This window comes from Colletotrichum orchidophilum, assembly GCF_001831195.1.
Source record: "Colletotrichum orchidophilum strain IMI 309357 chromosome Unknown Scaffold_6.1, whole genome shotgun sequence".
Taxonomy (NCBI): domain Eukaryota; kingdom Fungi; phylum Ascomycota; class Sordariomycetes; order Glomerellales; family Glomerellaceae; genus Colletotrichum; species Colletotrichum orchidophilum.
In genome coordinates this window covers 188,233-213,903 of record NW_019172962.1, presented here as the reverse complement: position 1 = coordinate 213,903, position 25,671 = coordinate 188,233, and the positions used below count along the sequence as shown (strand labels likewise).

General features: G+C 55.2%; 9 protein-coding genes across 9 annotated transcripts; 5 read left to right on the top strand and 4 right to left on the bottom strand.

Annotated features, from left to right (window-relative positions):
* Positions 1-3,158: 3,158 nt before the first annotated feature.
* Positions 3,159-3,447, top strand: CORC01_01175 (uncharacterized protein; the record flags this gene model as incomplete). Its single annotated transcript, XM_022612831.1, has 2 exons — positions 3,159-3,179; positions 3,253-3,447. The coding sequence occupies 2 exons, from the start codon at positions 3,159-3,161 to the stop codon at positions 3,445-3,447; spliced, it is 216 nt and encodes a 71-aa protein (XP_022480592.1).
* Positions 3,448-3,930: 483 nt separating this feature from the next.
* On the bottom strand, positions 3,931-6,784 carry CORC01_01174 (DNA repair protein; the record flags this gene model as incomplete). The annotated part of the gene is made up of 2 exons (XM_022612830.1): positions 3,931-6,690; positions 6,743-6,784. 2 exons carry the CDS (start codon positions 6,782-6,784, stop codon positions 3,931-3,933), a joined length of 2,802 nt encoding a protein of 933 aa, XP_022480591.1.
* Positions 6,785-8,056: 1,272 nt separating this feature from the next.
* On the top strand, positions 8,057-8,334 carry CORC01_01173 (uncharacterized protein; the record flags this gene model as incomplete). The annotated part of the gene is made up of 2 exons (XM_022612829.1): positions 8,057-8,104; positions 8,161-8,334. 2 exons carry the CDS (start codon positions 8,057-8,059, stop codon positions 8,332-8,334), a joined length of 222 nt encoding a protein of 73 aa, XP_022480590.1.
* A 1,450-nt stretch (positions 8,335-9,784) lies between these two features.
* CORC01_01172 (WH1 domain-containing protein) lies at positions 9,785-11,809 on the top strand (the record flags this gene model as incomplete). Its single annotated transcript, XM_022612828.1, has 3 exons — positions 9,785-9,994; positions 10,047-11,724; positions 11,778-11,809. The coding sequence occupies 3 exons, from the start codon at positions 9,785-9,787 to the stop codon at positions 11,807-11,809; spliced, it is 1,920 nt and encodes a 639-aa protein (XP_022480589.1).
* Positions 11,810-12,561: 752 nt separating this feature from the next.
* CORC01_01171 (translation initiation factor eIF-1A) lies at positions 12,562-13,400 on the bottom strand (the record flags this gene model as incomplete). The annotated part of the gene is made up of 3 exons (XM_022612827.1): positions 12,562-12,944; positions 13,064-13,142; positions 13,380-13,400. 3 exons carry the CDS (start codon positions 13,398-13,400, stop codon positions 12,562-12,564), a joined length of 483 nt encoding a protein of 160 aa, XP_022480588.1.
* A 765-nt stretch (positions 13,401-14,165) lies between these two features.
* CORC01_01170 (uncharacterized protein) lies at positions 14,166-15,344 on the top strand (the record flags this gene model as incomplete). Its single annotated transcript, XM_022612826.1, has 1 exon — positions 14,166-15,344. One exon carries the CDS (start codon positions 14,166-14,168, stop codon positions 15,342-15,344), a length of 1,179 nt encoding a protein of 392 aa, XP_022480587.1.
* A 788-nt stretch (positions 15,345-16,132) lies between these two features.
* CORC01_01169 (BRCA1 C Terminus domain-containing protein) lies at positions 16,133-17,475 on the top strand (the record flags this gene model as incomplete). Its single annotated transcript, XM_022612825.1, has 2 exons — positions 16,133-16,204; positions 16,378-17,475. 2 exons carry the CDS (start codon positions 16,133-16,135, stop codon positions 17,473-17,475), a joined length of 1,170 nt encoding a protein of 389 aa, XP_022480586.1.
* Positions 17,476-17,794: 319 nt separating this feature from the next.
* CORC01_01168 (oxidoreductase) lies at positions 17,795-18,664 on the bottom strand (the record flags this gene model as incomplete). The annotated part of the gene is made up of 1 exon (XM_022612824.1): positions 17,795-18,664. One exon carries the CDS (start codon positions 18,662-18,664, stop codon positions 17,795-17,797), a length of 870 nt encoding a protein of 289 aa, XP_022480585.1.
* A 992-nt stretch (positions 18,665-19,656) lies between these two features.
* On the bottom strand, positions 19,657-23,025 carry CORC01_01167 (uncharacterized protein; the record flags this gene model as incomplete). Its single annotated transcript, XM_022612823.1, has 1 exon — positions 19,657-23,025. The coding sequence occupies one exon, from the start codon at positions 23,023-23,025 to the stop codon at positions 19,657-19,659; it is 3,369 nt and encodes a 1,122-aa protein (XP_022480584.1).
* Between the last annotated feature and the right edge of the window lie 2,646 nt (positions 23,026-25,671).

Here is a 25,671-nt window from a genome sequence, read left to right as displayed (position 1 = left end):
TTTCGGGACAGCCGGATAATACGGTGCTAGAGAAGCTGAGAGAGGGGCAGAATTGCAACACGGCTAATAGATAACGGGATGCTGGTGCCGTGACCCTGAGTCTTTCTGACTGTCCGCTGAAGGAAAGGCTCGAGATTGCATGTGTGGTCAGCGACCAATCGCCATCTATCTGACTGTGCGTTCGTCCGTCCGCGGGCGTCGATAGTAGAATGGAAGCTGCGAGTGAGCGCGAAGGTAGTAGATGCGCAGGGGGTGGTCAGGAATTCGGGGGTTCCAGTACTCCAAGGCGGAATGACTCAGCAAACAGGGATTCGCTGGGTGTTGGAGATTTCCAAGACTGGGACAGTTTCTCGGCGAAGATGGTTCAGAGTTAAATGGCTTTAGAACAAGCCGTGTTCGTGTGTCGTTGCTCTCTCTTTTGATGATGAAAGAAGAGAGTTTGACTTTGGACAGGGTCGAGCGAATACGTAACTCTGTTAGGTTGTGCTAGGAGTGCCACTGCCCCGGCGTCCTGGGCGTACCGGAACCGCAGTAGCGGCATGTGTCTGGCCCGAGTTCTTTAATAAGCCACATTTGGATTCTCGGGTTCTATTAACCATTACATTAGCCTGCGCCACACCACAAACCCATAATTAGTACCTTCCTTACCTTACCTCATCAACAGTCAGTATAGGCATTCGTGACAAGTTGTCTGGGGACGCCTTTCGAGGTCGATGACTTAAAGGTGATCAATGTCCCCATATACATTTGCTTTGTTGTCGCTGCGAGCCTTATCCTGTCGTGCCGTCCCAGGCCTCTGTAAAGGAGGTTCGACGGCCTCGTCGTGTGTACGTGAGCATATATTGTCGCCGAAGCATAATGGCGTCGAAACTTGTCCGTCCAGGATCGATATTAAAGGAGGCCCACGATAAGGTACTGCCTCTGCTCAACCAAATCACCGTTTCCTAATGCTCCATTCCGCCAGAATACCTCTGCGATATGCATGCCTTTTCCAGATACATGTACTTGAGCGACTCGCCCCGTCTCACCAATTTTCAGTGGTTTTTTCCCTTTCCTTTCTGGCAGTGGGTTGATGGACTCGGAGCCCATATAATCGAACCTTTAATGTACGAGGGTCTAAATCAATCCAGTCCACCTATAAACGCTTGTTGAACCCAGTCTACCCCTGACCTCGCGATGCCAGTCAGAAGTGTGAACCACATATCAAGCTTTCCCCAGTCCACTCTCTAGCCGTGCCGTTATTACGGCTATCACCGATTGACCATCGATTTCTCCGCGTACACTGGATTCAAGTCAATGTCAACCGTACCTAGACTGCAAACCAGAGAGGGACCCTTCGATGGAGATCCAGCAGCGAGTCAAAGCGAAAAAGCATCTGAAAGGGCAAAGGTCTGGGCTTCGTGACATCTCAAACTCAGATGATCCAGGCACGCAGGCCTCGAACTAGTGACGATGCCGTTCCCCTGCAGACATGTCGAAACATTATTAGGGTGCTGCCCCATCACGAAAAACCTGTCTTTACATAGTGCCCCCTCAGTGGCCCGGGACAGGCCGACATCTGCATCAAGATGAACAACCCATCTCATAGATGGAGAGGGAGCTGCATGAACCAAAGATAAATAAGATATCGCAACTCGCGATGAATGTGTGTGTGTGTGTGTGGTCCAAGATAAGACAGACTACACCCACCTCAACCTAGCCATCACGCACAACGCCCAGGTCTTAAAAGACCATTCCAGACCCTTCGTGAAATCTCCCGAGAGAAGCGCCTAAAAAAAATTTGAAAAACGGGCTAGGGAAATACTGAGGAGGGATGGTCACGCCCAGCACCAATAACCCGCACCGGGGACGCGCTACCCGTCACCCGTTGTCGCCCCCAACAGCAGCCGGCGTGAGAGAGTCTGAGAGTAGTGTGACGCAGTGCGGTCTCCCCACAACTCAATCAACATCCCAGCTGGAGCCCAGCCCCGAGTCCCCAGCACAAATAATTCCCTGAGCCGCATACGTCATATCCCTTTCACAGCTTGCCCAGACGAACTATGTCATATCTTCATAGGAACCTGTTTGGGGAGGGAGGGAGGAAGAGAAATGAGACAACCGCAATGACCTCCACGAACGCTACGCCAACAGCCACCACGTTTGCTCACAGTTGGCCACAACAGCAGTCCTGTGGCTGGGCGCGAGCCTGCCGCCTAACTTAGTTTCTCTGGTACGAACTGCACCATGACATGTTCGTCGCCAATCACCGATGGAGCCCAAGTTGATCTCTGATCCAATAGCCAACGTGCAATCAAAGTCGTCGACGCAGACTCGTGTAGCGAAAATCTTCCTGCGGGCTAACGTGAGGTTACTGTGTAGTGTGGAGGGGGGCCACCAGAAACGGGCTCTTTCACACCCTTCGACCGTCCAACGCTGTGGGACTGTCGCTCCTTCTGGACGGTGCATTCGCTCCGGCCCTGTGAGATAACGTCGTGTGATGGTGATCAGAAACCTTGCACTCAGCCCAATGCGGTCGGGGTGTGTGATAGTAGGTCACACACCTCGTCTCGAATTTTCTCTCATTTCTGAGATACCTAGTCATTGTCTCCCTCAGCCGATTGCTTTTGAGACATACCGACCATTGGAGGAATGGAGGGAGCCAGGGGGAAGACCGGAGTAAGTACCTTGGGCAGAGGTGGGAAAGGGACAGGGACAAACAAAAAGGTGATGTATCGCAGGAGATTACCCCATTGACGTCACTATGCGGTGTCCCAGTAGCAGATCGCTTTGGCACGCCTCGCACTCACACACTCAACCTCCTAGCGTTGAACGACTGGGAAATTAGGGTATGTGTGATACGATACCTTACCCCATGGTCAACATCGACGATGGCGGGGGATGTAGTAATGGTGTCACCGCTCTGTGATGTAAGGCGTGTTCTGTTTGGTAAGTCACAAGGGGGTGCCTTGACTTGCGCATTCAGAGGTGTTGGTTTGACGGACAATGTATATAAGACCCTTTTCCTTTTTGTCAGTCTACATGCTTTCATAGTATCTCATCACAACACAATTCCATCAAGCAAACAAAAACGCAAACACCTTTTAGAGGATCAATCTCCCAAACAATTACAACCACCAAACCACATCTTTCCAAACACACAAAATCAAACCACCTCAAAAATGGGTGCCGTCGTCTCTTGTGTAAGTATCAAGTTCTACAACCTGACCCCTTACGTCCATTAGACCTTTTGGACTGATTGTGCATCTCCAACAGGTCCAATCTCTCTTCCGGACCATCGGCAATTGCCTCACCGCCATCATCTCGGGCATCGGAGGTATTCTCCAAGCCATCATCGGCGGCATCGTCTCCTTCTGCAACATCCTCATCAGCTTCCTGACCTGCGGCTACTGCGGCCGCCGTGGCGGCGGCGGTCGTCGCTCGCGCCACACGACTACGAGTCGAATCTAAGTCGACCCTTCCATTTGAAAACGACAGGATGGAGGGGGACAACGACATGACCATTGCACGAATACTATCAAATTCTCGCAATGCGTACGCACGAGTGGAAAGAGAGCTTGGCGGGGGAAGAAGGCATTATGTGCCTCCGACTGCATTGATGGAAAATTTGCGCAATCAGCTTTGACAGCATACCCTTTTTTTTCCTTAAGATACCCAGATACCACTAGCTTAGTTCAATTGGTATGACATGATAACCACACACAAGCTTCCTCCCGTTGTGATGTACGTTGATTATAGGTGTCATTGACTGCGCAATGTTTCATCCAGATATCATGTTTAAACGCACCAATTTACACAGATTTGCGGAATATTAGGCAATACTTGTAACATGGGCATCTCCTTAATGATGCCTTGGATCTCCGCCCAACCCTGAATAGTTATCGGGTTATGGGAAAGGACTATACGAGGTGCTAATTTGTTTCGATAGTACAATTAATCTTCCAGGACATTGCGATTGAAGAAACCGTAGACCTGCCGTCCAGACTCCTTACCAACCATTGGCTCCAGCTCTCTCTCGGTCAAATTCGCCACCTCCCTCAAGTTCTCCGTCGCCAGCACGAGCCGCATAATATTCTTTGGATTAATACCCGGCACGGCACCCAGCATCTCCTGCGGCTCCAGGTTGAAAGCCTGGTCCTCGGCCTGCATATCCTTGTCCAGTCCGGCGCGCACCGCGGCGATGGGATCCGGCTCGTCCTCCTGCGCCTTGAGCGACTCAAAGATCTCGGCCGTCTGGTAGGGCGAGGACGACCAGATGATGCGCAGCTTGGGAAAGGCCAGCGTGAGCAGGACGAGCTTGGACTGCAGGTCCGACGAGATATTCGTCGGCGCGATGCTGTTGAGACTGCCGGACAGGTCGGCAAAGGGCTCCAGAGTAAAGGACTTGTTCTGGTCGAACTCGATGAGGAGCATGGCGCTCTTGTAGTGCTGGAACATAGTCTCGCACTGCGCATACAGCCGGCCGTCCTTGAAGGACGAGATGAGATCGCTGATGGACTTGCGCTCGACGCAGATGTTGGGCGAGAGGACGTAGTCGCCGACCGTGAGCATGCAGGGGACGATGATCATGGACCGCCCGTGTAGGAGCGACGGCAGTGAGGAGCGGAACTCACGCACGTCGACGACGACGCGGGGCGGTTGCGCCGTGGCGGCAAGGCGTCCGCCGCCGGCGATCCTAGTGTTGATTGTGCGCAGGAAAGCCTCCTGAGGGTCTTCGGCGCCGTGGGGGTCGACCGTCATTACCAGGGACATGGAAGCCCGCTCCTTGATGAGCTTCGTAAAGGCGTCCTTCTCGCGTCGCACGCTTGACAGGTACCGCTGTTCCTCGACCGACTCACCGTAGTACATGAAATACACCCGGATGTTTCTGTCGTTGTGTGACGACCGATAGACCTCGACGCGGCGGATGAAGGCGGCGTCGGGTTCGTACATGATGATGTACCGGGGCTTCACTTCCTCCAAGACGTGCTCGTCCTGATCCCCGTCGTACGCATGGATAACGACCAGATCCTGCATCTCGTACAGCTGGAAAAAGTCCTCCATGTTATCCAGGGGGTCGGTGACGATCTCCGGCTTCTGGTCCGCTTCCTCCTCTGTGATTTGTACCTCAGCCATGAGGTCTTCGACGTCTGTGGGCTTCTCGAAGAATTGGAGGATGCTGCCGTTGTCGGCTCGGCCCTGGGATGTTCCCGTCATACCGCCGCCTCGCATGCGCCTCCGCTTGTTTGATGGTGCCTTGCCCCGAAGCCGTTGGCCAGAACGATCGGTGGCGCCGTTCAGAGCTTTTTGGTTTTCGGAAAACAGCGTAGCGTTGACTTGGGCAAACTCCCGCTTCCACCTCAGATAGTTTCGCAGCTTTCGCCGCATCATGAAAGCTGCTGATGCTTGGTCCTCATCCTCGTCCTCTTCTTTCGTCGGGTCCTTCTCAACTTTGGGCTTGAAGTACATGGTCTGTAAGTAGTCTCGAAGTTGCCTACACGTGTTTGTATCGCCACACATGATGAGAATGGTGCCATTGGAATCATCACGGGCTGGCGGGTCAAAATGCATGCTGTTGTCAATCTCTGTCAAGACATCCGCCATCCAAGCCCATTTCGGCTGCTCTTCAAGAACAGGTCGAAGTGAGTCGATGTTCGCATCTGCCGTTGCAGCTTTCGCGCTGGCGGAGTAGACTCGACGCCGTGCTGTCTCAAAGATGGTCTGCGCTGCATCAAGAAATAACCAAGGGGACTGGTTTTGCCTCGTCGACCCGGGAGGCGGCGAATGAGCTGCATGAATGGTATCCAAATGTTGCAAGAATGAAACGGCATCGAGGGAGAGAACGGACGAGAGCATTCCACGAAGGACGCTCAGGTCGTTGACGATCTGCCGAGTCTTCCAGCTAACTCTGTGCCAGTTAGGGTCGAGCTGCCTTCTGATGATCACGTCAAAGTTCTTGTGTAGGGCGCTGTCGAGGTTCCAATCCTCCATCTCTAGGCCCGTGTTGCCTTTCTTGAGCTCATGAATGCTGACCTCGACACACTCTAGAATGGCGTTTTGAATATCTCGCATGGCTTCGCTCATTGATATGTTCAACTCAATCACTTCAGCGGTCTTCTTGCCCTCTAGAGACTCCGCTACCGTCACGTGGAAGCGCGGCCACAATGACGCCTTTCTCAGAAAGAGGTTTCTCATCATGTTGGTCAATGGCGAGAAGCCGGTAGAGAATGGATCGGGGTTATCGGCAAATGCTTTGAGGAAGCCGGCCTTGTTTTTCTGTCGGTAGATTCGCAGGATGAAGGCCTCGAGAGAGGTAGCCACAACGCGATCAGCGTGTAAAACGATTAGGCCTGTGACTTTCTCGGTGTCGAGAAGATTCGTCAAGAGGTCGACGACTAGGATGCGCGAGGTGATGCTGAAGATCCCGCTGCGGGTGTACATCTTTTCTCTCGCACCGACGCTGGTGAAGTCGGTGTTGACGACCGTGAGCCCCCTCGCGTTGGGCGACTGGCTGATTGCGGCATGCTCGGCCAGCGCTTCTCCGATCCAGTTGTTTTCGCGGTCCTCGGCCCCAACTAGAATAATCAAATTGTTTCCTGCCGCATCGTAAGAATGAAGCAGGTTTGTGACGAGCCTCATGAGCCCCAGCCCACGTGCGAGGACGACGAGCTCATCTTCATTCCGCAGCTCCTGGAAGAGGCTTTGCTGGTATTCCTGACAGGGTTCAGTGTGACGAAGCAAATGAGATCTAGATACAAGGACTTACAAGGGGAAGAGAGAGCTTGACCGGCTGAGCGTTGGCTGACATGGTGCATCGTGGCTGGTTGTGGGCAGAGGCAGCAGCACCAAGCGTGGTTGAAAGCTACAATGTAGCTGGAGACATGCCTGGATCGATCGTGACTGGATTCGGACAGAGATTATCACTGAAGTTCCCAATGAGCTACTGGCGCACAGTGCTACGCACGGTACATCGAACCGATCCAGACAGTGATTATCACTTTCCTCCTACTGTACTGTCTCAATGTCGAATATCAAGCAAGACATTCAATTGCAGGTTACTTTGAGAAAGTGTTTACCTAGTGGTTGCTATTCTCTCTTACATACCACCTGAAGTATTAGAAACTCATTGATAAAATATCTTGGGAATATTCTGGCTCCTCTCAGAGTGGTCGTGGTTAAGCTGGGCCCAAGAACCTATCGCTTCAGACGTGGTGCACATACTAACACACAAGCTCAGAAGGCACCGGTGATGAGTGTTAGTCCAGTCACTTGCACCCATAGAAAAGACCTGATACTCAATGCAAGTGTCCTAGAGACCGCGCTTGGATTATTTCCGCTGACCAAGACGATCTTGAGTATCATACTCCATATCGTTTGCAAAATCTCGAGGCAATGCCTCTCTTCAAACGGCTAGTAGAGGGCCCTCGAGAATCATCATATGGTCACAGGAACAAGACTGCCATGGCATGGCTAGGGCCGTTGCGTTGCGTCTTGGGATCTTCAAGAGCGATCCTACCTAGCGCCAATACTGCATCGAATCGACGAAACTCGGCAACGATCACTGGCATATACAACCGTGGGGTTATGGAGCATGGCGTGCTTGTCACTGTAAAACGACGTCTTCTGTCAAGTTTTTGGGCCCATCCTATTCCACGTTAGCGGCCCTCGTGATATGCAGGCAATCCGCCGGTGACGCGCAGGAGTCTGGCCAGCATCTTCCCATCCAGATCAATGGCTGTCAAAGGGGCCCGGCTAGGGGCGGTACATGCAGATAGCCAATCGCACAACTAAAAGCATTTGTCTTTGCATCGGGGGCCTTCAAGGTAAGCGGGGATGTTGCTCGCGGTGTTGTGACTGCCTTTACCCCTCTGCGGGCAGGACGACGTCATCGGCCGTCGCAACCTTCCACGTACCGCAATGACCTGCCTCAACTCACATGTAAGCCGCCAGCAAGATCGTTTATAAACAGCCCAGTGTCCTGCCCTGACTTCTGGTTGATAAATTTGTACTTCTCCATATCAAACCAACAAACTGCACAAACGTTCAAACCAAACCACTAAGCAACCAAGAAACACTCAAAATGGCCGACAAGGTTAAGGAACTCGTCAACAACATCACCAAGGGTGACGTGAGTGTCATCACCTTCTTCTACACGCCTACAGTATCATCACTGACGTCCGTTAGAATTCCGACAAGGAGAAGGAGTTCAGCACTCAGCCCATCAAGGAGGGCGGTATCGACCCCAAGTTCGCCGCTCACCAAGCGCACCCGGGCCCTGCCGTCCCCAAGGACTTCAACGCTCAAGAGGAGGGCACCAAGGAGGAGCGTCGAGCCAAAGCGGAGGCTTTGAACAAATAAAACATATGATGAGTAGGCAGCATCTTCGTGATGCATGACCATGTATGACCAGGTACGAATTGTAGAATATGGGAGACCGCGATGGAAACGGGCCAAGCACGAAGACTCAGGAGTTGGTCGGTGGATAGAGTCATCTTAATCATGAATCAAATCCCACATAATCTGACACCTCCCACATGACCTGGATTCCCCTGGCCATCAAAATCGCGCAGTTGTAAACGAGTTGAAACATTGGTTGCAATGCCTTTTGGTACGGTGAAAGCACGGTTAGGATGGGGGAGGGGGGAAGAGAGAGTGTCCTACTTTGGAAGTAGCATAGAGATTGTCGACATGCCTCTATTCCCATGTTGAGGTAGGTGCAGCCGTAGCCAGTGTCTTCGGGAATGGAAGCAGCAATGCGACCCTACGCTGCACGTTGCGCGTCCCATAATGACGACAGACTTCCTCTGAATTCCACGTGGCGGTGCAAACAGAGTCGTCGGGTGGTGTGTGTGGCTGGTGCCAGCATTTAATGCGTGGGAAGGAGAATAGCGAGAGACCGGGGCCTGAGCAGACGCCCGAGCAGCGCCCGAGAGAGGGAAACATCCTAGCCGGCGCCCACTGAAACGAACGACTCAGCCACCAGCCGTGGCCCACCTCCGCTGGGCTGCGCAAGTCCATTGCCTTTAGGCGGTCATCAAGTGAGTCCAACAATCGTAAGCCGTTTCTCTCCCACTCAATCAGGTCCCAGGTGCCGGTAATCATTCCCATTCGCAACACGCACGCACACCACATACAAACCACCCGGACCTCATCCTCGCCCGGCACAACCTTCTCCTCGTTCAGCCTTTCCGCAAGCCCAATTACATGATATCTCAGGGTTCCCCCGTTAAGTGATGCGAGTCCACATTTCATGAAACGCCCCCGGACCCGGAAGCTCTGGCATCTTTGACCACAAGCTTATCACTCTGCCACGCAGCTCGCTTTTTGTCGGACGCAGAGTGGCTGTCTCATATACCGCATTGCATAGCAAAGCACCATCCCGATACTAGCTGTACCTACCTACCTTACCTTACTGTACTCAGTACCCTGCTTCCCCAAACACCGACAAGCGACGGCACTTGGTTGACTTGTCTCGGGGTCCTTGTCCTCCTTGCTGCTGAAAGCGATCGACCTACGAAGCGCCATCCCGAAAGAGGAGGTATCTGTCTGCCCTGCCCATTCACCAACTACTAAGCGCCACTTACCATCGCCTACACACGCGTACAACGCAAACCACTGCGACCAAAGGTGGCTGCTGCCTTTGCTGCCGCGGCTCCTGCAAGCACACGACCCATCCAACCACTCCACCTCATCCCAATTCCAAATCCACCTTGATTCAACCACATACGAACAACGACACCTCACGCAACCGATCCCACCGACTGCCCTTCCCTCCCCTGCCCTCTGGCGACCCTTCCTCTCCGCCATCATGCCGTCCATTTTGAGCGACGACGATAAGGAGACCGTCAAGCGCTTCGTCCCCAAGCAGACCAACAAGATTCAAGCCGTGGCCGTTGCCAGGCTATACGTTGCATACCCCAACCCCGCGAGATGGACAAACACGGGAATTCAGGGCGCCATCGTCCTGTCAAATGATCTCGTCGGCAACACATACTGGCTAAAGATGGTGGATATCTCAGTGAGTGACTGCGCTCTCGGCGCTGATGCAAATTTGGCTGACATGTTCCAAGTCTGGAAACCGCGGTGTTATCTGGGATCAGGAGATATTCGATACGTGGAGCTACAACCAAGATCGCACTTATTTCCACAGCTTCGAGATTGAGGAATGCCTCGCTGGTCTTTCTTTCACCGACGAAAAGGAAGCGAAGCAATTCAAAAAGAAAATGGACGATAGAGAAAAGAACGCGAGCAGAGCCACAAGATCGACCCCATTTGGAGGAGCTTCCCAGGCTGCCGCACACAAACATGGTCTTCTGGGAGGTCTTTTCGGCGGCCGACATGCTGCATCACCTACTCCTCCCGACTCCCCGCGGTCGAACTTGCCACACGGCCGCATGCTTTCTCTGAATGGGCACAAATCCTCCGAATTTGCTGTTCTCGATGCCTTCGACCCTCAGTGGCGGGAAAATTTTGGTCAAGATCTCCGAGACAAGGGACTGACGGATGAGTTCATTAAGGAGAACCAAGAGTTCATTGTCGAGTTCTTGAAGGAGGAACAAGAGAAATTAATGGCTGGCTCCCGGAGTCATGCTCCTCCTCCCCCCCCTCCGCCAGCTCCTCATACAAATGGAATTGAACTTCGAAACGGACGAGCTCCTCCACCTCCTCCTCCAGGAGGGAGTCACTCGGACGGACCACGCTTACCACCGCCTCCGCCCGCACCCAGGCGCGGCGCCGCACCTGCTCCCCCGCCTGCTAGGAGGTCTGGAAAAGCAGACACGCCTGCTGTCAACAGAGAACCCACACCCCCGAGCGAGCCTCCAGCGCCAGAAGCATCGAGGAGTCGATTCGCGGTACCGCCTCCTCTACCAGATGCTGGTAAACTCGCACACGCTTTAGGAGGTTCGGTCAACGCCATCCGTGGGCAAGCAAACCCTGGGCCCCCTCCTCCACCGCGACCGCCCAAAACGCCAATGCAGGAGGAGGAACGGCCTGCTGGTCACAAATTTGGTGTACCGCCCGCCTTTCCCGGGGCTAGGCAGGGCCCACCGCCTCCGAACCGAGGACCTGTTCCGCCGCCGCCGCCCCCACGTTCGGATGGCCCGCCACTCCCCCCGAAAGCTCCGGCATCCGAGGCACCGCCGTTGCCGCCTCCGTCTTCACGGCCTGTGCCACCACCTCCAGCGATTGGCAGTCCTCCACCACCTCCTCCTCTACCCGCGTCACACGCTCCTCCGCCGCCACCTCTACCCACCTCGCCGCCACCTCTCCCAACATCGAATGCTCCTCCACCCCCGCCATTGCCCTCATCCAATGCACCTCCGGCACCTCCTCTGCCTCCGTTGAACAATGCGCCACCTGCGCCGCCTCTGCCGCCCCCTGGAGCAGGAGCACTTCCCCCCCCGCCGCCACCTCCGCCACCAGCAGGCTTGGGCGGACCTCCCCTGCCACCCCCTATGCCGAATCGAGACTCTGGGTACTCTTCTGGCGTGCCCGTTCCTGCACCGGATTCTTCGCGCTCGGCAGTTTTGGGAGATATCCAAAAGGCTGGTGGTATCAGAGCGCTGAAGAAGGTAGATCGGAGTCAGATCCGCGACAGAAGCGGTGCTACAGTTGGTGGCGGTAGTGATAGTGGCCCGCATGGAAGCGGCCTGCCTCCAGCGGGTGTCGCACCTGGTGGCGGTGGTGACATGGCCAATGCTCTCGCCGCTGCCCTCCAGAAGAGAAAGGAGAAAGTCAGCAGAAGTGGTAAGCGAAGCTCAGCGTGTGTTGTAGGTGCACTGGTACTAACGTCTCACTAGATGACGAGAGGAGCGACAACGACGACTGGTGAGCGATGCTCGATCTGGGGCTTAAAGGGAATGTGCGAAGAAATCCTTCGAGTCGGACCGGTACCGTGTGTCCAAGGCTTCTGGGATGTTTTGAAGCAGAATTACACTATATTCGATTCTTGGCCATCCAAAGCGACGGCTGTACAACTAGGGATGAGGCGGACGGGGACGGTGAAATGGATCAGAGCTCTTCAGTTGGTCAAATCAGGATACCAGAGAGATACTGAGCGTATCCGCATCTGAAGATGGCAGTAGGGTAGCAAGCAACAAAATTGCTTTTAAAGCAAACCTGCTGACCGCTTGCAAGAAATTGAAACTAAACAAAATTCAAATGCGTGAAGCAAGTACTTTTCATGCCGGTGACATGTCACTTCGTACACAGATGAGCAGGGACCAAGATTTTCATGAATTTTGGTGAGTGGCCTAAGCCACTGACCAAATAATTTAATTAATCAAACGCAAGTAAGATGTAGATCTATCTTTCTGATGATTTGACAAGCCATGACGTCTCTCCCACCATGGCCCGTCCAATGCACCACCCTTCACACCTTGACTGTCGCGGAACCCTGCAGCCGAACACGGACGGAACGGCCGCGGGGTTTGAGAGAGAAGACAGCGTTCCCAGCTCTCAGTCTTGCAGCAGAAGACGGTTGAATGAGAATTGGGAAGGTTTCGGGTACTTTTCTCAACTCACACACTTTTTCGAGTGAAGTGGTGGGTTGAGGGGGAAAACAAGGCGACGTTAGGGATTGTTTTAAATGTCATCAATGTCAACCTCCTTCTTGCCAGCGCCACCAGCAGCCTCGTCCTCGCTCTCCTCGCTGTCGCGGTCGTCGTCAAACTCAAAGTTGCAGTCGCCATCGCCGTCGGCGCCGTAGGTGTCCGTCTCGTTGATCTTGGCGGACTCGGGAAGCTCGCCGTAGGCCTTGAGGGAGCGGGCTTCGTCGGCGGTGTACTTGAGGATGACGTCACCCTTGTCGTCCTGGTATTCGCGCAGGGAGAGGAGGATGATGTCGCCCTGGTTGATCCAGACCTTCTTGCGGAGCTTGCCGCGGATGTTGGCGAGGCGCTTGACGCCGTCGAAGCACTGGGCCTCGAGGCGGCCGTTGCCGAGCATCTTTACGACTTGGGCATATTCTGTGGGAGGGAGAAGGTTAGCATAGTGCGCTTTGATTTACCATACTGGTATGAAGTAGCGGTAGGAGAGACGCGTTCAATGTGTTGTTTATCCCCGGGGATGCTAGCAGTGAACTGACCTTGGCCATCCTCCTTGAAGGTGAGCTCACGCTTCTCGTGGTCGGACTCGTTCTTTCCACGTCTGCGGTTCTTTCCTCCCTGTTGTGGTTGTTAGTCGCTCATGATCAACCATTTTTTGGCCCCGTCGCCGAAGGCATCATCATCATCATCGTCGTCGTCAATGTGCGTCGTGTGTCGAGCAATAGCAAGGAGGGGGCGGGGTTGTTGGCGGGGCGCCCCGACTAAGCAGGGGGAGGGGTGGTTTTGTCGCCGAGAGGGAATTTTTTTTTTTTTCCATTTGGCGCATTCGATACGAGACTGAGGAGGGCAACTTACTTTTCCCTTGTTCTTGGGCATCTTGACTACTGTTGAGACTTCCGGTTCTCAGCGGTATAGGATGGGAAGAGGGGTGGGTTTGTGGAAGGGGAGAGAGAACGAGTTGTCGAAAGGAGATGGAAGTGCGAAAGTGGGTGGTGGGCTTTATTGTGCGTCGAGCGAACAAAATGGTGGTGCTTTGGGCTCTGTGGCTGAGGTGGGTTGCTTTGTACAGGGCAGACTGGGCAGTGATCTAGTGGAACAGGGGGTCCTGTCGCTGCTTTCTGTGGGCTCTCTCAAGTGGGAAGGGGCGAATGATGTTGAAACGGGCTGGCTCGTTTTTCCTTCTCTTGCAGATGAGTCAAGTGGGGAGGGATGTTGAGCGTCACCTACCAATGGAATGGAGAAAAGTGCGCTGTGGCTCATATTCACTTTAGTGTCACGGTGTGTCATTACCAATCCCAATACTTCGTAAGCCCATTGAATTGCCTGAGCCACAGCCGGCCTTAGGTTTCACTTGTGGCACCAGTAATCCACTCTTTCTTATGGTCTAAGCTTTTCTCGACTTACCTAAGCCATTTTAGGAGAGCTTCGCCCGCATCACTTCTGACATAATTGGAGCTTGCCTGCAGATTGCAGATCATATATCCGAGCCTCTTCGCCCCACGAAGTCCAAGGTAGAGACCGGCCTCATGACACTGACCTGACCTCTCGACCATTTCCTTAGCCCAACACTACGACATCGTTGCCGGAGCATTACCGTTGAGTGATGACTACCTGAGAACCACCCCCGGCGACGCTTATGCGATGAAGCCAATACGACTTCAGCATGTTACGAGCACGATTCGAAGACTGCCTCTTGGTACACACCTGGTGGCACAGGCCGCTTGGTTCTCGACCTCCCCAGGACGCCCCCCCTCCCGCTCAATTCTGAGGATAAAATGGGCGAACGAAAGGGCTCGCCAAGAGAAAGAACACAAGAAATACTGGGCACGTGAAAGCCGCGAACAACGCGAGCGGAAGAAGGAGGAGATCAGACGGAAGCTTCGTGGCGAAGACTCGAAGACGCTGAAGGCATACGCTCCGAAGCTCCCATCAGCTCGGGAACCCAAGCCACCCCCACATCCGGTCGACTTCAAGAACTTACCAGAGTCCCAAAAATTCAAAAAGATATTCCTACAGCTGGATATTGGGCTAGCCGCCTTGGATTACCGATCGGTCCAACTGCCTGACGAAATGAATCGCGCCTTATTCAAGTACCTGCGCCTTCAAATATCTCCGCGGCATGTCATGAGAAACTGGGACAGGGAGTATTTTGTGGAGATGATGAACGAGCATCCCTACTCAGTCCTCCACAGGCACAAGTACGAGCAGATGAAGAAGAACAAACCACTCTGGATTTGGCTATACGGAGTCACCCAGGTCGCGTGCCCGGCCGTCGTCAGTCATGCCAGGAGGGCTATGAGGCGCGAGATCCACGCCGCCCTCGACGCCAGAGGCTACGATCCCGAGGGGCGTCTCGTCAAGCCCGCAAAGCCAGGCAGGGGAAAGGACACTCTCCTGAGAGGCGACTTGAAAGGAACGATAGCCCTCACCGCCAAGCTCCCCGCTGACGTGGTGAAGAGGCTCCCACGGACCGAGTTGCGGGCCGCGATGGACATGGCTGTGGACCGCCTGATCAAACTGAAGGACGCGGAGCAGAACCCAGAGCGTTTCAAACGCGATTACGAGAAGCTGCTAGAGCAGAGAGTAAAGGACGAGATGGAACGACGAGAACAGGCGGCCCGGCGGGAGGAAGAGTGGCGGGAAGAGCAGTTCCGGCAGGAGGAGGAGCGGCAAGAGATGAAAACACAAAGGAATGAGGAACGGCAGCAAAGAGCCGAGGAAAAGAGGCTCAGGCAGGAGGAGAAGAAGCGCAAAACCGAGGAGAAGAAACGCCGGATTGAGGAAGAAAGACCTCTGAATTCGGGGTTGCTCTGGGGATGAGAAAAATTCGAGCTGGACATTGACCGACAACGAGATGATGGACTTGATCCAAGTATCGAATGATGGTGTTTATGATGAAAATGCCGGTTGGAGTCTGTGTGACATAATTCTACAAGTGATATCCCCAAATAGAAGGCTGTACTTTTTGGAAGATAGAGAATCGATGCATCATTGCCTACACTACGATTTCATGGCAAGTGGGCGGCAGTCCCTGTAATTGTCTGTCACTTCGCAAAAGCATAAGAAAGAGTTGAATGTGAAGAAGGATGTCTCGGAGTCTTTCAATTCGGTCCAAGCACAAGGGGAAGTAGTTGCAATGGTCGGCGAAGCATCTCATCCCCATATCCAGCGGACTATAAGACGAAATCGACACTAAGGTGAAGCACGGGGCAGGTACGTACCCAGCCACCTCAACTCCTTGAACCAGTTCCAGAGTTACTGGCGACGAATCACATCGCTAGCGCACAGCTGCCAACCGAGACGTCTGGAGCTGCCAACCTGGTAATTAATTGTGACTGGCGTCTGTACCTCTTGATCCAGCATATGTGTCTCGCATACACAAGCACCGCTGGCAACAATTTCCTGCTCACCCACCTGGCCACTTTCATGTTGAAGTCATCGCGATAATCCATCTTTCGAACCGAGACGAAAAGGCCTACGAAGCGGGTGACCGACCTCGCGCAATTGATCCAACCCCCTTTGCCGGAGACGGGGAACACCCACCTTGCATTACGTACCACGCTTCGAGAACCGAGAGGAAGCCTCAACACCAGCAAGCACAGTCCACGATGCTCGTCTCATTGACCGTCGGCAAGGTCGACGCCGGCGTCACGGTGCTTCTGACACCGGATAAGCGTCTGGTACGTTGTATCTAATGCCCTCTGCAATCTTGGCGATGAACTAGGGGCAGCTAGCGAGTGAAACCGTCATGTCGAAAGACCCGGCGCCCTTCCCCCCGCCCTGGCTCCCATTTCTGTTCATCAAGTTCATTATCAACACCTCGCAACACCCTGTACTAATACCGCTCTTCCAGATCGAGTTTCCGTCTATCCTACTCCCTCCCAACATCTCCTCTGGCAGCATCGTCGACATCACCGTCGCCCGCAACCTAGGCTCAGAGGCCAAGACCGAGCATGCCTTCCGCGAGCTCCAGGACCGCATCTACTCGTCCTTCGGCGCCAGCTCGCCCACGACGCCCGTCCTACGATGCCGCAACGCGACCCAAACCTCCGTCGTCCTCGAATGGGATCCCATCGAGCTCGCAACCGCCGACATCCTCTCTCTCTCCCTCCACCGCAACGGCCAAAAGGCCGGTAACATCCCCCGGCCGCTGCAGATGCACAGCACAAAGATAAGCGGTCTCGCCGTCGACACAGACTACACCTTCCACCTCGTCCTGCGCACCACCGCCGGCACCCTCAGCTCTGAAAAGGTCACCGTACGCACCCACAAGATGACGGATCTTAGCGGTATCACCATCACCACGGGTATCATGCCCCCTGCCACCAGGGAGGCACTGTCCGCGGCGGTCGAGCGCATCGGTGCCAAGATTGTCGACAGCGTCCGCATCGACACGACGCACTTTGTCACCACTGAAGGCCGCGGCCTGGCGTGGGAGAAGGCTGTCGAGACCAACATTCCCGTTGTACGTCCCGAGTGGGTTGAAGCGTGCGAGAAGAACGGACGTATCCTGGGCGTGACCAAGTTCTACCTAGACGCTCTCAGACCCGGCCCCTCGAGCGATGAGCTCCAGCAGATGCCTCAATCGCAGCAGACACCACCGACGCAGAAGGAGCTGCCGACACCCCCGGCCGCCAGCACACCGGAGGGCAACAGCGACGCCGCCGCGTCGTCCGCCAAGTCGCCCGAAGGCGCGAACCCCCTCAGCAAGGCGGAGGACGACCAAACTTCCGGCGACGAAGAGAAGGAGGTGGAGCAGAAGCGGTTTGTAGGCCAAGAGGAGCAGAAGGTGCGGTTGGAGGACAAGGACGAGCAGAACCTCGCGCACCGGCCAAAGGAGGATTCAGACTCGGAGAGCGAGGACGGCAAGGGGGACGAGGACAACCCGACCAAGGAGGGGAAGCCCGGCGTCTCGCCTGACGGTGCATCGTTCCAGGATGTAGCCTTGTGAGGGGGGCTTGGTCGTTGATGTGGTTGAGGCGACTGGAGTTGATTAGAGTTCTTTCACAGCACGGAGTTACCCAGGAGACGTCTCGTGTCTCGTGTCTCGTTTACAACAAGCCGTTTCTTCACGACATTTATAGAGCCATTTATCATGGAATGATGATGAAGCTGAAACTGACTTTTATGTGTCCATCATTCAATATCTCTAATGATCATAGAGCCGCCATTTTGGAAAGATATTCCTATCCTCTACATTAACTACCCTGTTAACTTGCCTCCATCTTTCAGCTGGAAATTTATTTGCTCGTGCCCATGTCCGGGCTCCCTCACGGCAGAATCTCCTTGCCCTCCCAATCCCAAAACCGGCCCCGGCCCTCGACGCCGACCTCCTCCGTCAAGACCTTGCACATCCTCTCCACCGCAAAGCCGGGTTCGAACAGCTTCCCCTCGGGCACGGTATCCCAGAACCCCTCGGACAGGCCCGTCCGGACGGTGCCCGGGTGGTACGCCACGGCCATGGCCTTGTCGCCGCTGCGGGCCGCCAGCCAGAGGTCGAGCGACTTGGCGAGGGACGTGACGCCGGCTTTCGAGGCGCGGTAGCTATACCACCCGCCCTTGCGGTTATCCGACGTGGACCCGACGCGCGCCGACATGGCGGCCCAGACGGCGCGACCGTGAGGGAGACCCCTCGCTTCCTCGTCCACGTCGGTGGACATCTTGACGGCCTTGCGAGGGAGAAAGGGGGAAAAGTGCTTCATCAGCATCATCTGCCCCAGCGTGTTGACTTTGAACGTGTCGAGGGCGTCGTCGTAGTCGATCTGGCCGGGGCTCTTTTCCGGGTGGAGGATGCCCGGCGTCGCGAGCGCCAGGCGGAGGTGGTGCGTCTTTGATGGGAACAAGGACGCGGCCTCGGCGGCGGCGGCGGCGATTGTGGATTCGTCCGTGACGTCTAGGCGGACGACCTTGAGGCGGGAGGCGAGGTCTTCTGCTTCCTTTGCGGCGGGGGAGGAGTGTGAAATGTTTTTAGAAAATGGAGATTGGGGTAGTGAGGAGAGGATGGCGTGCTTTACGCCCGTGGTGTCGGATGAACGGCATGTCGCGAGGATCGGGGCCGTGGTTGTGCGGAGGAGGTGGCGGGTTAGGTGCGCGCCGATGCCGCGTGAGGCCGGGGCAACGAGGATCCACGGGCGGGACATTGTGTGTGTGTGCGTGTGTGTTTGTCGTCGTCGATCGTTCGGTCCTCTGGGTCTTGGTGTTGTGAGTGTATCCTCTTACTCGTTGAGAGTGAGCAAGCACTGTTGATATGGCCTCAGTTGAGCGAGACTGTGAGTCTCATGTAAGACGCGAGGAACATGAAATGTAGTTCTAACGCGTTGTGCAGAAGCGACGGGAGGGGACGAGTGGGAATTGGGGTTGCGAACGGTAAGCTTCATCTAGCTAGGGTGCTACATGTTTATTCTACTGACTTCCCAAGAACAACAAATGAACCAGCTCCTGAATTGAGTTTCCTGCTCCACAAAGATTCCAAGGTCAAAGACATCATGACTTTGCTACGACGGGGAAACGCGAGAAACTAGCCCCCAAATCCAGATGATTAAATCCCCCTTCCGGAAACAAACTACTGCAAGGGTCCCGCGTCGTTGAACCGACGACGTCATTGGTCGAGACTTTCAACGTAGATCTGAACCTCCGATCACATCGACCCATTTAAGGTTGCCCTTCATCGTTGATTAGAGTAGGCTTTTGATTCCATTGCATGGCATATTTGCAACTCGTATTGAAAAACAAGCTAGAGGTATCCTTTTATTCATCGCGTCTGCATCAGCAGCGCAGATGTTCAATGCTCACGATATGGGAGGGGAATGGGAAGAACACTGAACTGAATCTGACCATGAGCTCTGGGTATACTCACTTTCACCATCCTCCTCCTCAAATAAACACTCATCAGATAAGCCGACCCACCAATCGTAAAAAGCTACCATCAGCTACACCTTCAGTTCGTGGAGGTCGCTGAAAATCCACCCAATCGAGACCGCAGAGGATTCCCTGAGCAATCGGCCAACTTCACATCCGAGCCACAAAAAGAAATAGGTCATCGACATCATGGAAGAAGAAAATATGAAAAATCGTGAAAATAAAACTGAGACCGAGGAAGAAGCCGTGCCTTCTAGCATCATCATCGCCCCCGTTAAATCATACTGTAGTGATACCCGCCCCCGTCCACCGCGGCCACCGGCGTCTCCATTCTTGAATCCGCCCGCGCCGCCTCCAGGCTCACCCGCGACGCGAGTTGCAGCTCCCGGATCAGCGGCTCCATGGCGTCCAGACCCCCGCGCGTGATCAGCGGCTGCATCATGACCGCCTGGTGCCTACTTCCTCGGACCACCCTGCCCGTGCCGTTGCTACTGCGCGGAGTATCGTGCAACGTCGATGGACGCCTCTGTCTAGGGTGAGTGAGGCCTACAAAGTCCCCGTCAAAGTCGTCAAAGTCTCCGACCCGCCGACCACCGTGGGAGGAACGGTGGGACTCCTCGGCCTGCTGCTGCGACCGGCTGCCGCTGGTATTGCCGCGTATGCGGCTCGTCCTCCGCACGCGGACCTCATGTCTCGCGTCGCGGCTGATGTGCTGCTCTTCATAGACGTAGTCGTCTCCATCGCCACCATCCCCGACACCACCGCCGCACAGGGGCCAGTCGAGGGTTGTTCCTCGTGGGGGGCCGAAGAGGGGCGAGCCGGGGAGGCTGCGCAGGTCGCTCATGCAGCGCTCGAGGCGCTCGATGAAGAGCATCTGGTTACGCTCCTGCTGCTGCAAGCGCAGCTCGAGGCGTTCTTGATTGCGGAGCATCTCGTGCGCGAGGTTGTTCACCTGGGCGCTGCGGAGGTTGGCGTAGTGGTTGCGGAGCTCGCGGGCCGAAAGTGTCAGCAGGCCTAGGGGGTCTTCTCCCTCCTGTGACCGGCTCTTGGGGCGCAAGGTTGCCGTCTCGTCCGCGTCGCCGTCGTCAGCTGTTGTCATTTCCCGTCTGCTGTCAGGGTCGACCCTGGCGGTGTTGAATAACACGGGGTTGGTGTTGCCCGCGGTATGTGGGCGAGAAACGTTCGTCGGAGCTTGCCCTGCCGGCTGGCTGGTCGCGAAGGGAGGGTGGGAGACCTCGATGACCGTCACTGGCGAGTTGAGTGTCGATGCCGACCACCTCTCATCGACTGGAAGCGAGGGGACGACGTCGGCGACGGGCATGATATCGCTCAAGCGAGGACCACAGCCGGGTTTGGGGAAGGCGGCGATGCTGCCTGCGATAGACTGATTGTCTTCCGCGACATCCATCTTTACCTGATCGTCAGAAGCGATGAAGCTGAGGCGGTTCGAGAACAGCCGATCCGCGTCAGCTTGCGAGAGAGTACCGGAGTCAGGGCGTCTCATGCGAGTTGGTAGCGGGGGCGCGCGGCTGTTACCCATTTCCGCCATCTGAGCGACGCTCGCGTCAGACGGCGCGAAGCTTCCTATGCGGTCCAGGAGTGGCACCGAGCTCGCCCAACTAGCACGGTGAAGACTTCCCCATCGCCGAGGTGGCTCACAGCTGAGTGTGCTGTCTCTGACGTCCCCAATCCCGAATTTGCCGGTGCCAGTGTCTGTTGAGGCTCGGTAGTCAGCCGTGATGTCTCCCAGAAATGGCGTCTTTTCCCAGTCGATTGTGGACGTTTCCTGGGCGGTTTCCCAGCCGGGTGTCAGCTCCTCCTGCGCCGTTTTCCACCCCGGAGTCTCAGTCTCGGTATCCTGCGTGGCCTGCCAGTCCGATATCTTTGTTGAAGTACCATTCGTGTTGTGCGCTATCGATTTCTTATGGGACTGGGCCATGTGTGCCAAGTTCGTGGCGGACAACTTTGTTTGGGGGAAATGATCCTTGGACCTGAACGTCCCATCTCGAGAAGGGAGGCGCAGGGAGCTGATCACGGTCTCACAGGTCCTAGGCCTCGGTGTCACCTCGCCATCTTCGTCTTGCAGACCTTCTCTCGTGAGGGCTCGGAGCGCATCCATATCTCTCTGCTTGAGAGACTTGACACGCTCCTTACGACTCTGCCTGGAAGCAGCAGTTCTTGTAGAGGGGTTTCGAGAGGCCAGGGACTCGCCAACCAGAGTGGTCTGCGTCGTGTCGCTGCTCCCCGGCCGAACAGGGAAAGACTGCCGAGAGGGTAGGACCGGCATGTCAGCTTGCTTTATAGATGCCATCGAATAGGCCTTTGCAGACCTTGCGCTCGATATGACTGGCTCCGAGAAGTCTGTCGTTGCAATGCTTGGACTGATGGAGTGCGCCTCGGAAAAGGCTCCAGGGCTCAGCTGAGGACCGTCAGATACACTCTGGCGCTGGGAACCGCCGCCACCAAGGATGCCATCAATAGATCTCTGGTTGTCCAGGCCAGCGTCCGCTTGCGGTCTCACGATCTTGATGCTTGACCTCCTGGGCGGCAGCACGATATTCTCGGGCCGCCTTGGTGTTGTTCTTGCTCTGGGTCTCCGGGTGTTCGGATTTTGGGCGATGGAGCCCTTGTCCCTGGCGAAACCGCACTCCTTGTCGAGGCTCCCATAAGAGCTTTTGGCTGCATGAACCGGCTCGGCTGGGAGCTCGGCGTACTGGGGCGGAGGCGGAGGCAGCCGGTCGCGTCTCGTCTTCGACATCGAAGACCGCCCACTCAAGCTGCCCGGCGGTGTGGTGTAAGGCGTTCTTGGCGGGCTCATGGGGTTGGGGTTGGGGTTGATTTTGGGCCATATCGACACAGAGCCCTTGCGCCCCCTTTTCGTGCTCATCGTGTTGAGCGGTGACATGGATCCCTTCTCACTGACGGTCTTGAGCACAGTAACGGTTCGTTCACTGGCATAAGGTCTGACACCATTCCTGGTCTCCTCTTCCCTGTTTCTGACGGGTGGAGTCGGGTGTAGTGGTGGCGTGGCATTGAAGATTGCGAGGGCCCAGTCAGAGTCCGGTCCTACGTGGCAGTACTCCAGCGGAATGGAAATTGCGATATGCGAGTTGCCGCTGCTCGTCTTTGACGCGACGGCAGAGTTGGGGAGTCCTGCGGTCCGGGGTCGGCGGATGGGCGACTCTGACCTAGCTCGCGTGCGCGGCCGGCGCAGCTTCTTGAACAGTCCCCATTTCTCCGGCTGCTCCTGGGGTTCGGCGGCGGCGGTGGTGGTGGCGGTGGTGGTGGTGTCATCGTCAAAGAGGGACTGGGCGGGAAACTCTGGCGGCGGCGACGTGGTCCGGAGGAAGTCGATGAGATCCGCCATGCCCCCTCTGTCGCAGTTCTCCCTGGCGCTCGCGCGCACTGCGCCCCATTCTGAGTCGCAATCTGCGGTATCGATTCTGCTGAGAGCTTGTGTGAAGAGGTCGTTGGACGACCGCGCCATGCGAGGGTGGAATCCACGTTCGCTGCCGCTGTCGAAGCTGTCGAACGTGCCGCGGCGACCCCGGGCGAGTGCGAGGTCGAGCCGCGGTGGACCTGTATTTGATGAGATGACCATGACCTCGCTACGTCTGTTGACTTGATTCTCTGAAAAGACCATCTTCCTCAGGAGAAAGTTCAACGTTGTGATGGGTTGCCTTGAGACCTCATGCCCGAGAGAATCCTCCAAGAGATTAATAGAAAAAGAGTTTGATGCGCAATATGTTTTTGAGAAAAGTCGCACAACGATAGGTGTCTTCGACCAAGTAAATCGCCTGCGGCGCAGCAAACAGATCTGGCTAAGACGGGTCGCTTAGCGACACACGTCGAAGAGGTGGAATGTCGGTCACGTAAGGACGACGTAGATGGAAGACTGAACGCGCTGTTTGCGTCTAGAAGTGATGTCCGTACATCACCTTGGAGAGGCAGCGGACGTAGTTTGGTGAGAGAGGGAGGGGTTTGGGGACAGGTTGGAAGAGAGAACAGAAACAAAACAATACCAGGCTTAGGGTTCATGGAGCAACACTTGGATCATCTCCCGCTCGCTATCTGGTAACGCCAGGACGCGGACGGTAGGGGATCGATATATATCCTTCCTTATCCCTCCGGTCGACCGTTGGGACGAAGAAATGCGGGAGGGGAGGCAGACGGTGGCAGTGGGAAGCGTCAAACCATCGCGGGGCGGCGTCCGTGCAAAATGATGGGAACGAGGGCTAGCGTCCTCGAAGGCGGAACGCCATAGTCAGACTTTCTCGAGTTACCTTACCTCGTCAAGTCTCGCAAGAGCCTTGGGGAAAAGTACAATTTGGCGCAAGGGAAGAAGAAGCGAAGAGCGGCGTGGCGGCGGTGGGGGGAAGGAGGAACCTGAGGGACCTCAGGGCAGATCAAGAAAGGGAGAAGGCGTCGTCACTAAGAGGTCTAGTACGCTCATCTAGGGGCCGCTCGGTGGATTTGTGGCGCTGAGACTCGGGGTCGAGCTGCCTCGCTCGCCATTTATTTTTCTTATTTCTCGTTTAAGCTAGCTTTTGAGGCGCAAACGTCCACGAGGCTTTTCCCCAGAGACACACTGTGGAAGAACCTAGGACATGCAGCACGAACGAGGCGTGATGGCGAAGAAAAATAGCAAGTAATTAGCAGAGAAGAGAGCCAGAAGGGGCCAAGGAAAACGATACGATACGGATGTGGAAGCCAAAGCCAGACGCGAGAAAAGGAACCAGTTGACAGCGCCACACTGGAGCCCGTGATGTTTCTTCTGCCGGCGCCTTGCAGCCCAGGACGGTCCACCACTTGGAGACGTGTAATGTACCCAGTGTGTGTCACTCTCCTCACTTGAGGAGAGTGCTCGGGCGGAGACGAGAGTCAATTCCAGCACAAGATTGAAGCGAGGCCGCAGCACCGGGTTTGCTGAGATGTGACGAAGGGAAACGCGGTATCGGCGGCGGCGGCAGACTTGACAATTTGACAGATGGAGAACCCACCCGGGTGAGGGCACCCCGGTGCATGCTGCCAGTGGGTTGGGATTTGGGAGAAGACTGCAAGGGGGAGTTGCTTTTTTCTTGCTTTCTCTGCCAGTCTGGCAGCGGAAGAATCTCCATCCAGCAGGCAGACGGGTTCCGATTGACAGCCAAACAAACAGGTTACATCCGGCAGCAATCCAAGAGCGGGTTTGCGTGAAGATGGCAGACGGACCAGGGTAACAAAAGAAACGAAACCCGAGGCTGAGATGCAGTATTACTTCATGGCGACGTCTGGCGTGCGTTGGACAAGGGCCTAGCCCGTCGTCCATTTGCTCGACTAGGTACCAGGATGCACATACTTGGGGGGGATGAACGGGAGAGAGAGGAAGGAGGAGGAGAACTTGACGGCGCCCAGAACGCTGGGTGACCCCGGCCAGGGATGTGCGGTAGGGGTGCTGCGCGCACGGTGGCAGCATATGCAGCATGCAACGATGCGAAGCGATAGCGATGAGATTCAGTGGTGGGTTGGTGATGCGTAGCCAGGGGGAGTTCATCACGGTCGGACCTGTGAAAGGCCGCGTTCGTTAGCAGGATACTTGCCACCCGCCGCCCTTTTCTTGTTACGGAGAGATGTCGTCTTGGGGCAAACTGAAGAGGTAAAAGATGGAATTTCTTGGCTTGTGGTGTTTCTGAAGTGTCTTGTTCTGGTCCCTGGTGGGACTGAACCACCGGGGCGGTAGCCTCTTGTGTCTGGTGCTAAATGAAAGAGTGTTGCAAATTTGTTGTTGATGCCGATCGTTCGGCCTGCCTCGGTTGCTCTCGTTGTTTTCCTTCCTGACGTGGTTTGGAAATTTGGTCTCTCGACGTTGATCGGCCCGAGGTGTTATCGACGTAACCGTAATTTGACGGGTGAATTCAAGATTGGCACGAGGAAAGAGAGTTTTGAAAGGGGCAATGATGCGACCGTTTTCATATGGCGGGAACCCAGCTAGAAGAGAAATGGCTGGGAACAAGTGGTGACTAAGGAGAGACTAAGTCGATTCCATGTCCGTTCGCAAGAGTGGCAGGACATTTGTGGCTTGTTTTGGCTTCTCTCCGTCATCTCTTAGGCCATCTTCCGTTTATAATGATGAATTATCTATCAGATAAGGTAGGTGCACAGAATGTCGGCCGTTTTCTCAGTTCGTCCTGTCTCACAAGGACATTCTGTGATTATGCATACTAACACAGTAAAAAGCCTTACTTTCATTTGCAATCTTGAACTCTTCGTACAATGTCAGTCAAACCCCCAACGGCAAATGAGCAAGGCG